At 59.9% G+C, this 14,664-nt stretch overlaps 2 protein-coding genes across 8 annotated transcripts in view; one reads left to right on the plus strand and one right to left on the minus strand.

The window, feature by feature from the left end:
* The window catches only part of NELFA (negative elongation factor complex member A), a 28,159-nt gene extending 19,451 nt beyond the window's left edge, over positions 1-8,708 (plus strand). The window contains exons 2-11 of one of the 2 annotated variants that reach the window (XM_047847163.1): positions 702-873; positions 2,083-2,244; positions 3,464-3,553; positions 5,020-5,150; positions 5,246-5,315; positions 5,688-5,776; positions 6,486-6,597; positions 7,366-7,646; positions 7,745-7,848; positions 7,966-8,708. In XM_047847163.1, coding sequence (XP_047703119.1) covers positions 702-873; positions 2,083-2,244; positions 3,464-3,553; positions 5,020-5,150; positions 5,246-5,315; positions 5,688-5,776; positions 6,486-6,597; positions 7,366-7,646; positions 7,745-7,848; positions 7,966-8,236 — 1,482 coding nt within the window. In that variant the 3' untranslated portion in view covers positions 8,237-8,708. The remainder of the gene's footprint in view (positions 1-701; positions 874-2,082; positions 2,245-3,463; positions 3,554-5,019; positions 5,151-5,245; positions 5,316-5,687; positions 5,777-6,485; positions 6,598-7,365; positions 7,647-7,744; positions 7,849-7,965) is intronic. The other variant, XM_047847164.1, reaches the window with a different exon arrangement.
* Positions 8,709-11,777: 3,069 nt separating this feature from the next.
* The window catches only part of NSD2 (nuclear receptor binding SET domain protein 2), an 89,936-nt gene continuing 87,049 nt past the window's right edge, over positions 11,778-14,664 (minus strand). For all 6 annotated transcript variants that reach the window (XM_047847156.1, XM_047847157.1, XM_047847158.1 and 3 more), the window contains 3 exons: positions 13,819-14,023; positions 12,736-12,976; positions 11,778-12,079 (listed from right to left, as the gene is read on the minus strand). In XM_047847156.1, the coding sequence (XP_047703112.1) occupies positions 12,037-12,079; positions 12,736-12,976; positions 13,819-14,023 (489 nt within the window). In that variant the 3' untranslated portion in view covers positions 11,778-12,036. The remainder of the gene's footprint in view (positions 12,080-12,735; positions 12,977-13,818; positions 14,024-14,664) is intronic.

A 14,664-nucleotide genomic window follows, 5' to 3' on the forward strand; every position in this document is an offset into this window, starting at 1 on the left:
CCCATGTCTGAGGGATGGAAAGACCAGTGACCAGGTGGGCTGAGTGTAGGGCTAGCGTGGTCTTGCAGCGACCCAAGGGTCCTGCCTTCTCCCCTTCCCCGGCCCTCTGTCTCCTGCATCCGTGCTCTCCCGTCAGGACTGTGAGCTCGCCTCTCCTTCCTGAAGGTGCGCCATCAGCAGGTTTCCCGAATGGGGGTGTGGGCCTGGCGAAGGCAGGGGCTTGTGTGTGGACAGCCCTCCCTCCTGCTGCTGTCCTGGCACACGGTCCCCTGGGTGCCGCTAGGAGCCATCTAGGAGGCTGTGGGGAGAGGCTGCTGCGGGAGGGGGAGTGGGCAACAGGCGAAGGTGGGGGCGCTCAGTGTGAGTGGGCATCGCGACCTGGCAGAGGCCGTGCTGGCCCAGGGGAGCGGGATGGCCCTGGGGTGGGGGGAGCACAGAGGAAGGGGAGCCCAGGTTCCCGTGAGGAGGGGGCCAGGCATGGAGGCGGTTGCTGTGGAGGCTGGACGCTTCCCCACAGAGCTTCAGTGGGGTGTGAAGGGGGCTGCTGTCTGTGTTTGGGAACTAAGGTGTGCAGACACCTGCACCTGCGGGGGCTGCTGTCCCCAGCTGGTTGCCAAGGCCTGTCAGCAGTGGGCGGGGCTTCCGGGAGGGGCGGCCGTGCAGCCCCCAGGCTCAGGACACTGTCTCTCCTTTCTCTGCAGATGAAGGGCGCCCTGGCGGAGATTATCCAGCTGGCTACCCTGGACTCGGACCCCTGGGTTCTCATGGTAGCTGACATCCTGAAGTCCTTTCCCGACACCGGCTCGCTTAACCTTGACCTTGAAGAACAGAATCCCAACGTTCAAGATATTCTAGGAGAACTTAGAGAAAAGGGTATTTGTGTGTGTGTTTTTTATGTGGGGAGGAGGGAAATGTGAACTTGACATCTACAGTGTTGCGTTGTGTGCGGGGCAGTTGCTGCGGTTCCGGAAATGTTATCTGTGTGCATTTTCCACCCCCACCCCCACCCCCCGCCAGAGCTGCTGCCCAGCTCCTGGCCAGTCTCAGAATACCAAGCTTGTCAACAGCCCACAAGCTGCTCCTCACTGCTCAGCTCCGTGAGGCCATGGGCTCTGCCCGTTCAGGTTGCATCTCTAGAGCGTAGAACATTCCCTGGCACAGAGTAGATGCTCAGAACTGTGTGTTTAAAGTATCACCAGTTGACTTATTTTGAGCTTGAACTGAAAATTATTGAGAAAATTCTCGTAAATGATCAGAGAAGACATAGAAAGACGAGGAGGGCTGTTCCTCCCAGATCTCTGTCTGTCTGGAGACAGGTGCTGGTGCCCCTTAAAGATGGAGCCTGTGCTGCCACAGGGCCAGTAGCCTGGCCATTCCCCCCACACAACACAGAGTCTTTGGGAGCCCTGGGAAGCAAACCCAGGACATCTTTGTCCTGGTGGTTATCTTGACCAGGGTCCAGGTGAGGTCTACCTCTTAGGTGGGGAAGGGCCTGCTTTGTCTTCGGCTGCAGGGGGCTTCTTGGCCCCTGGGGGGGGGGGGGGGGGGGCTGGTCCTATGGTGGGGGGGCAGGAAAAATAGGGGTGCATTTGAGCTCCTTCCTCAAGGGTTTTCCCTGAGTTCTGACTCCTGGGGGGACAGAGAAGCCACCCGAGTGCTGCTTCTGAGGGCCAGGATCCAGCAGAAGCCAGAAGAGACCACTGACAGGGGCCCGTGGAGGCTGCAGAGAGAAGCCTATGGTGACCACAGACTCACCTTTCCTATTGCTCGGGGTGTGTCTGGGCATTTCTGATGCCTGGGAATGCTGGAGACACTCTCCAAAAATTGTTGTATTGATGCACACCGGCGGGGCCCCATCCTGGTGGGTGGCCGCCCACTTGACCACCAGCCATGTTGGTGGCCTTGACTGGCGGGCGACTGGTGGAGTGGAGACACTGGGGAGTCCGTCTTTGACGGATCAAAGCGGAAGATCGCAGCTGTAAATAGGAAACGGCATTTGGATTGTGTTTTCACGTCAGTGGTGGAGACGGTGGCCTGGGTGAGGGAGCTCCTAACGAGTTGTGTCGGTTCTTGAACGAGCAGTGAATGAGTGTGAGGCGTCAGCCATGCTGCCACTGGAGTGCCAGTACCTGAATAAAAACGCCCTGACGACCCTCGCCGGACCCCTCACTCCCCCAGTGAAACATTTTCAATTAAAGAGGAAGCCGAAGAGTGCCACGCTGAGGGCAGAGCTCCTGCAGAAATGTGAGTGTCCGCCATCTAGGCGCCGGGCTGGTGGGGACCCTGTCCTCTCGGGGCCGCCCTGCCGAGCTCACGGTCGTGCTTCGGCCTCGGTCTGTACTGCTACTTTCAGAGTTCTTTGATTTATGGCTCCTAACCTGTCTTTTTGAGACCGAGGTCTGCAAAAGTTTTTTAGAAATTTATTTACTGCTACGCTAAACTGTGTGTTCTAAAATCTGCTCTAGAAACTTCAGAATTTTCGGGTTAAAGTGTCTGTGATCTTGTTACAAAAAGTGAAATCTGCAAACAGTGATGTGGGCAGTGATAGGTGGCCTGGCAAAAGCTCCTGAAAGGCCGGCCCCTCCTGTAACTGCCTTTTTCTGCAGTTGCAGATGGCGTGCATTTCACCGTAAAGATGTTTCAGCGTTTTATTTAACGTTTTCTCAGATAGTAGCATGTGAAATGGGTGTGGAAGTGTTTTGCTAGAAAAAAGGCAAGGAAGTTGATTCTTTTCAACCCAATTGAAAACATATCCCGATAAACTTTTATTTTGAATGGCTACGGAATTGGTATCAATGACATACATAAATGCCCTGGTTGCAAAGCATCTGGGTAAAACACACCAGCCGTTGTGACTCTTAGTTCAGAATAGACCGTGTCTTGGGTCTGGTGCCGTGCTGTGGCTGCATGGGGCTGGTGGCCCCGCTGTCTCCTGTGGCAGAGCCTCGTGCTGGGGACCAGGCCTCCGGCCGCGCCTCGCTGCTCCCTTCCCCTTCCCCGGCACCCAGCGAGCCGTCTCAGGAAAATCTCGTTCCCTGCTCATACTTCTGCGTCTGCGAGGAGAAACGCCACACACACTTTGCCTGATGACCACGGTCATCAGTGTCCAGTGAGGACACTCCCATCGGGGCTGCCCGATTTGAGACCTCACACAGGGTGCCCAGGAGGCCTCCCTCCAGCCCCCCTGTCGGGCCCCTCTGGAGTACGGTTCTGCCCCTTCCGGGCAGCCCCACGGCTCTCCTTACTTGAAAGTAGGTCTTGTAAGCAAAAAACATACCATTTGCAGTCACATTGGGCTTCGGGGAACGTATGAATGTGCCTTTAGGAAGAGAGACCCGTGTGTGTGTGTGTGTGTGTGTGTGTGTGTGAATACTTACAGCACCTACTTCCTAGCGAGTCATTTCGTGAGCGCCACGCACATGTACCGCGGGACACGCTGCTGACACGTGCAACCCTCTTACAGCCACCGAGACGGCCCAGCAGCTGAAGCGGAGCGCGGGCGTGCCCTTCCACGCCAAGGGCCGGGGACTGCTCCGGAAGATGGACACCACGAGTAAGGTCTTGCCCGCTGCGCTCCGCCCTGGCAGCCCGAGCACGGAGCCGCAGGACTCCTTCCTGCTTCCGGGCTCGCCTCTGGGTCAGAGATTGGGGTTTGGCTTCACAGGCGGTTTTTCCTGGTCAGCCACACCATTTAAATGTTGGGCCCCAAAGGTGCCTCGAGAGGTGTTGGGAAGGGAACGTGTGGAATGAGGAGAGCTCAGGGTTAATGCAGGTTTTCCACCTACGGAAAGACCTGGAAGGATATACGTGGACATGCCAAGAGGAGCAAGACCAGAATTTGAGCAGGATGCGGGGGTGGGGGGAGGTGGCGGGGGGGGGGAGGAAGAGGGTGCCCCTTGCACGCGGCGAGTGCCGCCCCGCCGCAGAGCTTCGGGACTGACGGTGGACTGCGGAATGCCCCGGTGGCTGGTGCTCCTGGGCCGTACCTTCTCCCTTCCCTCAGGGCTGGAAACAGCCCTGCGTGCACATCACCGGAGCAGATAAGAGGAGCAGAGAACGGGTGGCCTGGAGCGTGCCTCCAGAAGGCACCGGACAAACCAACCCAAGGGCAAGAGGCAGGGCCCAGGGTGACCAGGCAGCAGGGGAGGGGCGCCACCTGAAAACAGAGGGCACCCTGTTGGAGCTGACAGGGAAGCCTGGCGGGGTCCCTTCTAGAGGCCCGCCCACCCCGCTCACCGGAGAAAGCTCTCAGGTTCTCCACGCCCCAGCAACGTGTCCTGAGGGCAGTGCTGGCCAGAGGCTGCGTGTGCCCTGGGCCTGGCTCACGGGGTGAGACCTGAGCAGGAGCAGACCTGCGGGCTGAGCGTGGAGAGGGGGTCCCGGGGGCGAGAGGGGGGAGGTGCTAGATGCCCAGCGGTGGGGGGGCAGGCCCTGCTTGAAAGGGAAGGTCGCTGTGTGTCAGGTGACTTCTTTTTGACACACTTAGGACCAACTTGAGGAGGAAGGGAGGGAGGGAAGGAGGAAGGAAGAGAGGGAGGGAGGAAGGTGGGAGGGAGGGAGGGAGGGAGGGTGATTCTGGCTGCAGTGTGTGGGTATCTAGCCTTTCACGGTCAGTTTGCTGGGAGGTACAAGAAGGGAGCGTGGGTAGAAGTCGCGTCGGTGCCGTCGGAAGCTCGCTGTGTTAGGATGGATGGCTGCAGACACGGTGTCTGTTTTTGTTCGTGTTTTGGCTGTGATGTCATTGCTTCCTATGGCCTTGCCCTCAGACTCGACACCTGAGCCCTCGGCCACCAGGAGAGGGTCGCCCGGGGTCGCAGGTGTACTGGTGATGTCGCCTCCACCCACCCTCGCAGAGACACGGCGGTCCGTGGGAATTGGGGTTGCACCCGCTGGGCTCGCGCATGGTGTCACGGGGCCGGTGAAGCGGGCGGTGTGCTGGCAGGGTGGCCTCGCTCCTCAGAGGGAAGCATGAGAGTGGCAGGAGACAGGCCGGTCCCTGAGGCCCCCACCTCTTTGCAGCCCCACTCAAAGGCATCCCGAAGCAGGCGCCCTTCAGAAGCCCCACCACCCCCAGTGTCTTCAGCCCCGCCGGGAACCGGACCCCCATCCCGCCTTCGAGGACCCCCCTGCGGAAGGAGAGGGGAGTGAAGGTAGGCACTTCCTCTCTGGTATCCGCGGCCTCATGAGACCGGCCTCGGTGTCCCTCACGCCGCGGGTAAGGGCCGGCTTCTGTCTGTTTTGACAGCTGCTCGACATTTCTGAGCTGGACATGGTGGGAGCCGGCCGAGAGGCAAAGAGGAGGAGGAAGACGCTGGGTGTGTACACGGGGCTCCCTACAGGGTCTGGGCTGCCGTCCGCCCGGGCGCTCGGTCGGGGAGCCGGGGGTCGGGCATCGGGGTGGGTCTGGGCTGCAGTCCATCTGGGGGCTGCGCTTCCTGGCCGGTCCCTCTCCCGGTGACTCGTCCCGCCGGTGGCTTTTGTCTTGACGCTAGGTCCTCAACTGGGGCGCGGTGATCATACGGGGCAGGACTTCTGGAAAATGAGCTCACTTTGTTCTTTGCCTGGAGACTGTGTTTGAAGCACACGTTCAGTGTGGTGGTTCGGGATTGCACCCCGGGGGCCCGCTGGGCCTGCTCGTGGGGTGCGCGCAGTCGGGGCCACTGGCGAGGACTCTGTTTTGTCAGCAGATGCGGAAGTGGTGGAAAAGCCAGCCAAGGAGGAGACCGTCGTGGAGAACGCCACCCCAGATTACGCGGCCGGCCTGGTGTCCACACAGGTGGGGCCTGGGCGCTGCAGGGGCGCCTTCCACAACCACCCATCTCCCCCCACCCCACCCCCCCCAGCTCCTCACGCGGCCGACATGTGGTTAGCCACACAGTGTGCCCTGTGGGGGAGCGTGTGTGTGTGTGTGTGTGTGTGTGTGTGGATACGGGTGCGAGAGGCGTTGCACTAGGGCTGTGTGTGCGCGTCCCACATGTGCTCTCCAGGGGGCTCTGTGGTGAGTCTCCTCACCTCTAGGCCTTGGTTTCCCCTCTCTAGTGGGGACCTGTCTTTGGGGCCTCAGTCCCGCCCACAGTGGAGGGGGTCAGCGCGCAAGCATAGCCTGCTTCTCGGATTCTCGTCCATGCAGACCATCCCCACGCAGCTCGTGGGGATGGGGCCACGGGCAAGGGCTGCAGAAAGGCCTCGTGAGCATGGTTCGCTTCCGGGTAACGGCCCAGTTTCCTTCTATTGCAGAGTGGTGTTTTCTCTCCTCCTGGCCGGCTGGTTTGGGAAGCCCCCCCTCCCCCGCCCCCCATGAGGCAGGTGCAGACGGGGGCTGAGGAGAGCAATGGCCGCCGTCCTGCCCCAGGGTTGGGAGTGCCTCCCGTGGGGGTGGAGGATTGAGTCTGAGGCTCACAGGGGAGCCAGCACAGGCCAGCGTCCAGGGGAAGCACTGAGCCCTGGGTCTCTTCTGGGAGGGATCGTAATAAAATCTGTTCCAGAAACTCGGATCCTTGAACAACGAGCCTGCGCTGCCCTCCACGAGCTACCTGCCTGCCACCCCCAGCGTGGTCCCGGCCTCGTCCTACATCCCCAGCTCCGAGACCCCACCAGGTGAGCGGGCAGGTGTCCGGCTCAGCCTTCTCCAGACCCCTCCCCAGCACCCACCGGTACTGCCGCCCGCCGGGGAGGGAGCAGATCCTCCCTTGCTCACATGGCGCTTCCCTGGGCGGCAGGACATCTGTGCTGGAGCAAACCCCAAGTTTTCACCTGCTCTGTCCTTTCTGGAGGCCCCTTCGTAGGGCCCAGTGGGGAGTGGGGGAGCTGGAGGAGGGGGAGGGGGTTGCCCAGCTGACGTCAAGATAGGGTCCAGGGATCCCCTCGCAGTCACAGAATTTCTGACAAAAAGGTGGACCCAGGGTAATGGACTTGACTCTGGGGCTCTGGCGTCACTGGGCTTAGCTTTGCCCTCCGGGAGCGGAAGTGGCCAGAGAGGGCCATGGGGGCTGGAGGAGGCTGCCTTCCTGTGTTACCGGGGCCGTTGGGGGGGGGGGGGTAGGGAGGGGTGCGGGGAGGGGGCTGGGCCAGGCCTGGACATCTCATCTGCCGTCTGGAAGAGCCTGAGACTCCCTGCTCCTGCGGGGCCCGGAGGTGCTGCCGGTGGTTCAGCCTCAGGCCCCAGCTTCGGCCAGACGGCTTCCCACTGGGGACTCAGAGGCAGGACGGGGTCTAGCAGTCAGGGCCTGGGAGGTGGAACAGGACCTGTCCCCTTGTTCTAGGGGCAGTGGAGCCCAGGAGAGCTCAAGGGCCGGGGGGGGGGGGGGGGGTCCCGGTCCCCCCTTCCTTCCCCCGCCCCCTCACCAGACCGCATTCTGCTTACAGCACCGTCTGCTCGGGAGGCTGGCCTGCAGGCCAGCCGGCCGCCTGAGGAGCCCAGTGCCCCAAGCCCTGCGCTGCCAGCACAGTTCAAGCAGAGGGCACCCATGTACAACAGCGGCCCGAGCCCTGCCGCATCCACACCCTCAACGCCCACCTCTCCCCTGACGCCCACCACACCCCCGGCCGTCACCCCGGCCGCCCAGACGCCTCCGGTGGCCATGGTGGCCCCACAGACCCAGCCCCCTGCACAGCAGCAGCAGCCCAAGAAGAACCTGTCCCTCACGGTAGGTGTGCCCTGGGCGGGCTGAGGCCTTGCCCGCCCACAGCTGCAGTGGGGGCACCCGCAGTGCCCGGATACCCACACCCCTGTCCACACTTGCAGAGAGAGCAGATGTTTGCCGCGCAGGAGATGTTCAAGACGGCCAACAAAGTCACACGGCCGGAGAAGGCCCTCATCCTGGGCTTTATGGCCGGCTCCCGAGGTAGGTGTGTGTGGCTGGCCCCAGGGCGGGGCGGGGCGGGGGGGGGGGGGGGGAGGGGGGCGGGCGGGGGGAGGGCTCCTCAGTCCCCAGTGCCCCGCCCAGCAGCCCCTGCCCTCCGCAGAGAACCCGTGCCAGGAGCAGGGCGACGTGATCCAGATCAAGCTCAGCGAGCACACGGAGGACCTGCCCAAGTCGGACGGCCAGGGCAGCACCACCATGCTGGTGGACACCGTGTTCGAGATGAACTATGCCACAGGCCAGTGGACGCGCTTCAAGAAGTACAAGCCCATGGCCAACGTGTCCTAGGGGCCGCCCGCCGCCCGCGCTGGCCTTCGCCGTGGGGCTCGGCGGGACGGCCGCTCCTCGGGCTCCACCGGGCCCCAGCCCGCTAAAGCTTTAGGTTCATTTCTCGGGGGTGTTCCGGACTTGTTTTTTAAATTTTACTATGGGTTACCTTTTGTGTGATTTCAGATACTTTTTTGGATTCAATATTACATTTTCGAATGTTCAAGTTAACCAGAAAAGTTATAACTTCCGAATTTTAGCGACAGCTCTGCTTATTATTATACTTTTATCTTTTTTATTTTTTCTTAAATTCCACTGACCACGAAGGAGGGCTTTTCCTTGCTAGTGCGACGCTCTCCCCGCCCCCCGAGGTTGAGGGGACCAAAGGGATGCCTGGCGTGGTGGACAGGGTGAGGAAGGGCTGCCGAGTACCCCAGGGCGGGAGATGCGGGCCGCGCTCACCGCCCGCAGCTTTTGTATTTGTCTTTTGTACGGTTGTGAGCGTTGAGACCGGTCTTCTGGTACCTGTTTTCATTGTAAAACTATCTGAGTAATTAAAGTCTAGCTTTTCTAAAGAAAGCCCCGCGGCGGTGTTTCGGGCCAGCCCGTCCTCTCTGCTCTAGGGCCGCAGCCCCCGTTGGGGTGGGTGGTGGCGGGCTGGCAGGATGGTCACTCCCCGACTAGGGGGAGCCAGGGTCAAAGGCTCTCCTCAGGGAAGACGGAGGACCCGGGGCAGGGCTGAGCGTCCGCTCAGAAGGGTCGGCAGCTCCTGACCGTTTCACCCTCGATGGGGATTTGCTCATCAGAGTGTTTAAAAAAGGGGGGGGGGGGGGCATTTTTCCGAAAGGAGAGCTACACTTACTGTTTGTGGTGTTTGCTATCCCTCCGAGGCCACGGTCAGCTTCTACCAGGGCAAGTGAGCGGTGGAGCGACAGTCTGAGGACAGAGCCCTTCCCGAGGGAGGGCAGGCGGGGGCTGTGCCAGCAGCCTCGGAATGACCACGCAAAGTAAGCGGAAAAGTGGGAAAAAGCCCAGAACTTCAAAATGCAATCCCACATAAAATAAGTTTAAGAAAAAAAGCCTTTAAAAAGTTTTTAATACAAAAATACTCACATACAGTTTTCCAAACACAGCTTCCCACTTTAAATGCTATTCTCCCGACTGGCGGTTCCCGAGTCTACAGTTCCGTCTAGCCGCCCCGCCCCCCGCCCCCCACCCCCCCGCAGGAAGTTCAAGTTTTTAAGTCTAGCGAAACCGGTGATAGCACCGAGTGTTCCTATGAGGAGCCTGACCTCATTCTGTATGAAGCGTAGACACCAACAGGCACATTTAAATTCATATTTAATTTCTGACAGGGCATTTCACATCTCAACAGGGTTCGCTGGACAGCACGACGCCTGCGACAGCATTTCCCTCTAGTGACTAACATCCAACACTGTGCTGCTCAGAGGATATCGAGAATTTGGCAACAGTCCTTTGCATTAACTTTCCTCAAAACAGGCTTATCTTTAATTCCTGGAAACCAGGTAGTTCCGGAAGATGGGCACGATACACACTGTGGTTTTTATGTCAAGATAAGAATTTCAAAGGCGTCAGACACGCAGACCTGAGTGCGAGCGAGGCCCAGGAAGCAAGGGAGGCGGGCTGTCCACGCGGTTCCTTACCGACCGGGGCAAACGGGGTCACTGTGCCACTCCGGTCCCCACAGTGGTCCTACTTCCTGCCAGAGCGGACGTGTCCTTGTGCCCCGTGCGGTGTGCGAGGCGCCCGGGTCCCCGGAGGCCGGTGTTGGCACGGGAGGGCGAGACTTCGCAGGCCACGGGCACAGCACCAGTCGTTCTGACGCTGAGGGATCCGGAGGTGTTGGGGCAGCTTTCGTTTTGTTTCTGCTTCACATTGGTGACAAAGGGGTGAAGCTGACATTCATAAAGACCGAATCACCACCCCCACCCCACCCCCCCAGCAAAACGAGCTCTCCCTCAGATTCAGAGCAAAGCCCTGGCAGGAAGGCCCTTCGAGCTCAGCCGCCGCGCCTCAGCCTTGTTGTACTCGGATTCGTAAACCAGTTTTCTAGAGATTTTCAAAGTTAGTGTTATTTGCTCATTAGTTTTAAGTTTTTGGAAAGAGGATAACCATATTTAAAATAATTTTTCCAGCATTTCCTTCAGATCGTAGAATTTGAAAATATCAAAAGTGACTCAAAACTCACAAGATTTTACTACTGTCAAGTACAAAAATAAGTTAATCTGCTCCCCAAAGTGCGCTGCAAAGCCAGTCTGATGGTCTGACTTCTGGTGGGAGAGGAGAAGCGAGGGGCGAGGCTGCACCCAAGGCCCTGGGCCATGAAGAGCGGAGCCCGCAGGCCTCGGGAATCCCTCAGGCCCTGAGCCGGAGCACCAGGGCATGGGAACGCTGCTGGGCTCGTCGTGGGAACAACCTTCCAGGTTGTTTGGGGAAGAAGGAGCATAAATCTATAAACCAATCCAGTATTTTCTTGGGACGATTTGAGAGAAACGAGTTCTACGCGGAAGCACCCCACAGTTCCCCGGGTCCTACTGAGCAAGTGCATTTCCAGAGGTCACCTAAGCCACACGCAGGAGGGGTCCACTGATGACCAAGCTCTCGTGTCTCCTTCGTGGCCGCGGATGGCTCCTTCCTCCAGGATCACGATAGGAGGAGGGCAGAGGGACGCCTGGGTGAGACCCTGTTCATAGCGAGCGAGGCCCCGTCGGCGCCATGGAGCCTCACACCCGAAGCCCGTGGTCCGAGCCCGGCAGAGACCGCTGCCCCCAAGAGCTCACGTCACCAAACCACGGAGAAGAAGTTAAACGGGGGGGTCCGGGTCCAAGCATGTCCTGCAGTTGCACGAGGCAGAGGCAATGATGGAAGAGAAACAGGAGAGACCTCGGGAGTTTTCAACAAGGGACGTGTGTACGTCTCTGTTCTCCTTCGGTTGTTTTAAGAAGAACGGACCAGAAACAAGCATCTGCTGCTGAGTATTCCATTCCCTTCCCTCCCATCGTCAGCATGGAGGCTGCGGGCCCCACGGGGCGTACTTGGCTGCCTGGCGTCCGGGACCCCCGCCCTTGGTGCTCCAGACTCCCCAGGGTCAAGAGAAACTTCCAAAGAGAAGAGACCTTCGTGCTCCCAGGAGCTCCTCCCATGGTGTGGCCAGGCCTCATAAGGAGTAAAAGTTAGTGACGTCTCACAGAGAAGTTCCAGGCCCGACGCCCACAGATGGCACCTCGGGCCCCCAGCACGAGTGCCTGGCGGTGGCGTCCTGGCTGGGCGCGCATGACCAGCACAACTCCCGTTTTCTATGAACAGACCCCCCAGGGGGTGATGGGAGAGTAGCAAGTAGGTGCAACGGTCCTAGACTCTGCGTCTCTCCTCAGACCCCGAAAGAACAATTTTCGGAAAAGCCCGTCTCCCACGTGCTCTGGGTCCCCAGGGGGGGGAGCACCTGGCCGTGCCCTGCTGCCGGGACTGTCCGCTGCCGGGCCGCGGGCGCACGAAGCCCCGACAGAACCATTTCTGTGAACTCGGCGCTTCACACAAACTCACCGCGGGGCCGCACCCCCACCGAGTTGGCCCCTTTCCCTGGGAGAATTCAGGGCCGCATCAGTAAATACACGTTTCAGTCGGTGGTAATTTGTGAGAACAAGTTTAGCAAAAATATATTGAGGATAAAAGCCAGAAACTGGTAAAGAAAAGCCCAATGAAAAAAATATACAAAGTCTTCCCCCAAATGTTGGTAAGAACCTAGTGCGTTCAGGGACAGGCCCAGGTGAGATGCGCCAGACCTGGCCTGGGCCGGGGAGGCCGCTCCGAGAGGCCCCACGCTTGCAAGGCCCACGGGGTGGCGCCATTCAGTCCAAATCCACGACAGAAAAAACTACGGGACAGCTTACAACACTGTCACTATCACCACTCCTGGGGCCGGCTCCTCACTAGGATGGAAAAGAAGCATTTTGAGGAAAAATTTCACATTAGTACAAAAAAACCCCAAATCATACAGCTGTTTCAGAAGAGCAAAATAATGATCAAAATCATGGTTTCCAAGGAATCCAGGGTCTGAGTCCTTGCCCGGGCCCCGCCCTGGTCTCTCCTGAGTGACGAAGGCAGGTGAGCTGGCCAAGTGACTTTGTTAAGATGAAAGAGATCATAGTGAGCCTTTAGAAAAATACTACCCTCTACATTTCAGGTGAGATAAAGACATTTCATATGCCAATTAATTTTCAATTATAACTTTAACCTACAAAAATAGAGTGGGAGGGAACCTTGACATTCTCAGAAATTCAAGTGTAGCTGTAATGCTGTGTAGTAAGGCTTGTTTGTCCTGGAACCTTCTGAACCTCGCGGCTCAGACGGGTCATCAGTGCAGACGCAGCAGGCGCTGCCGAGGATGGCTCAGTGGTGGACAGGCACTCCCTCCCAGGAGGCCTACATGGCTGTCATAGCGGCTTCGAGCTGGGTCCTCTGGGCCAGGACCCCCCCTCCTCCCCTCCCCCCCCCCCCCCCCCGCGGCCCTCCCCCCCACCCCCCTCCCGGAGCTGGCCAAGCCACTGCCTGGCGCTATTTGCCTTCCGTGACCCTCCGCCAGCACCTCCTCCTCTTCCTCTTCCCCTTGGACTTGCTGGGTTCTGGAAAGGGTTTCCCAGTCTGGGCGCTCCGGGCCGACACGGCCCCCAGGTCATGCTCGCAGCAGCATGGCCGCCCGTCCCGCGTGGAGCCGAGGGCCGCCCCGTCCTGGTGCTCCTTGCAGAATGAGTTGGGGCAGAAGTGGCAGAATGACGTGGAAGGTCTGCCACACACGTCACAGTGGTGCCAAGGACATTCCCACTTCCCTGCAACGAAACACGAAACGTGAGCCGGAGCGGCGGCAGCAGCAACAACTTCTAGCGTTTGCGTGGACTGTCCGCTGAGACGCACAGAGACGACACCGCTCCTCCCCAGCTGACGTGGAGAGGAGCAGAGGCCGGGCGGGCCGGCCGGGCGGGGGACACGGCCCACCCCCGGGCACCGCTGGCATTCCGGCTTCTCTGTGACCTCGCCGTGGCCTGGACCGGCTTTCTACTGGGGATTTGATCTTTCCGGCGTTAATCTGCACCAGCTTGCTGCTCAGTGGGGTCACCACCCCGTCACCTGCACACTTCCCTCTCGCGTCTGTCCAGAAAGTCTCGTTCTGTCATCTTTTGCACACGATCTGTTTTCTTTTACGATCAAACGTGTTTGACTTCCCTTTGTATAGATTTTGGTTTGCATGAGGATCTGTTTTCGCTTCTGGACAAGTTAACATGTCACACCCTCACCCGTCATCCCTCCAGAGTGAGGCTGTTGAGAACAAGGCGGAGCCCGCCCCGTGTCCCCCTCCCGGCCCTGCGCGTCCCAGGCTGGCTCCGGGGGCCCCCTTCCTACGACACCCAAGGCTGGGCAGAGCTCTGCGCCCGGAGCCCGGCCTCCCTCCCACGCCGGCAGCCCTGGCTCGGCAGCCACTCGTGGGACCTTGGCCCAAGCCCCGCTCCGGGTTGTCCGAGGGGCTCCGCGGCCGTGCCCGCCGCAGACCCTGACTCCACGCGCGGACCTCCCTGGGCCGGGCCTCGCTACCTGAGTCACCGAGTCTGTGACCGGGAGAGGAGAGCCATCGACAGGGACCCCCAAAGGCCGCCGGGGGGGCCCGCTCACCCACCGAAGGGCCGCTTGCCCAGGCCCAGGCACGACAGGTGGTAGGCCTTGGTGCAGGATTTGCGGTCACACAGCACCAGCTGGCCGCCGTCCCCACAGCGGAAACACTCATCCTCGGACTCCTTCTTCCCTTCGCCTCTGGTTCTCCGCCTCCTCGTTCTCTTCTTGCTCTTTTTGCCCTTTTCCTCTGAAGAAAGGGACGTCGAGGTCTAAAGTGAGACACAGACGCGCTTTGTTCATGAGACGTGCGTGGACCAAGGCAGTAACCAAAGGAACCACAAAGAGGGAGCACGAGAGCCGTGGTGCAGGTGCATGCATCTCTGGGGACTCAGCAGACGCTTTCGCCTGGAGAAGACCGAGCGGGGACCAGGCGTGTGCCTCGGGGGGGGGGGGGGGGGGGCTCATCCCACACACGCCTGTTCTGCCCCACGGGTGACCACTGAGCACAGCGAGGAGGACCAGCTTTGCCAAGAGCCTCTGTAGTAGCAGCTGTCGGAGCCTCCCGGATCTGTGGGCGGGACGCACAGGCCCGGAGCGGCCCCGCCCCCACGGGATGCGCCCCTCGCTCTTTCCAGTAAGAACCGCACTGTGAGCGAGAGAAACAAAATCATGCCCTCGGCTGAAGCGGCAGACCCCCGTGGACATCCCAACTCCGGGCCAGATGCCCGTGATCCCCCCGTGTCTGGGGGCCTAGGCAGGCAGGTAAGTGGGCCCCAAATTCATGACCTGCCCGGAATCTCAGAACGGGATGCTCCTTGGAAACGGTGTTGATGCGGATGTAATACGTTAGGATGAGGTGCTACTGGGGCAGGGCGGGCCCTTAACCCAGAATGACTGGCATCCTCACGAG

Source organism: Prionailurus viverrinus, unplaced genomic scaffold, assembly GCF_022837055.1.
Source record: "Prionailurus viverrinus isolate Anna unplaced genomic scaffold, UM_Priviv_1.0 scaffold_45, whole genome shotgun sequence".
In the NCBI taxonomy this organism is placed as follows: domain Eukaryota; kingdom Metazoa; phylum Chordata; class Mammalia; order Carnivora; family Felidae; genus Prionailurus; species Prionailurus viverrinus.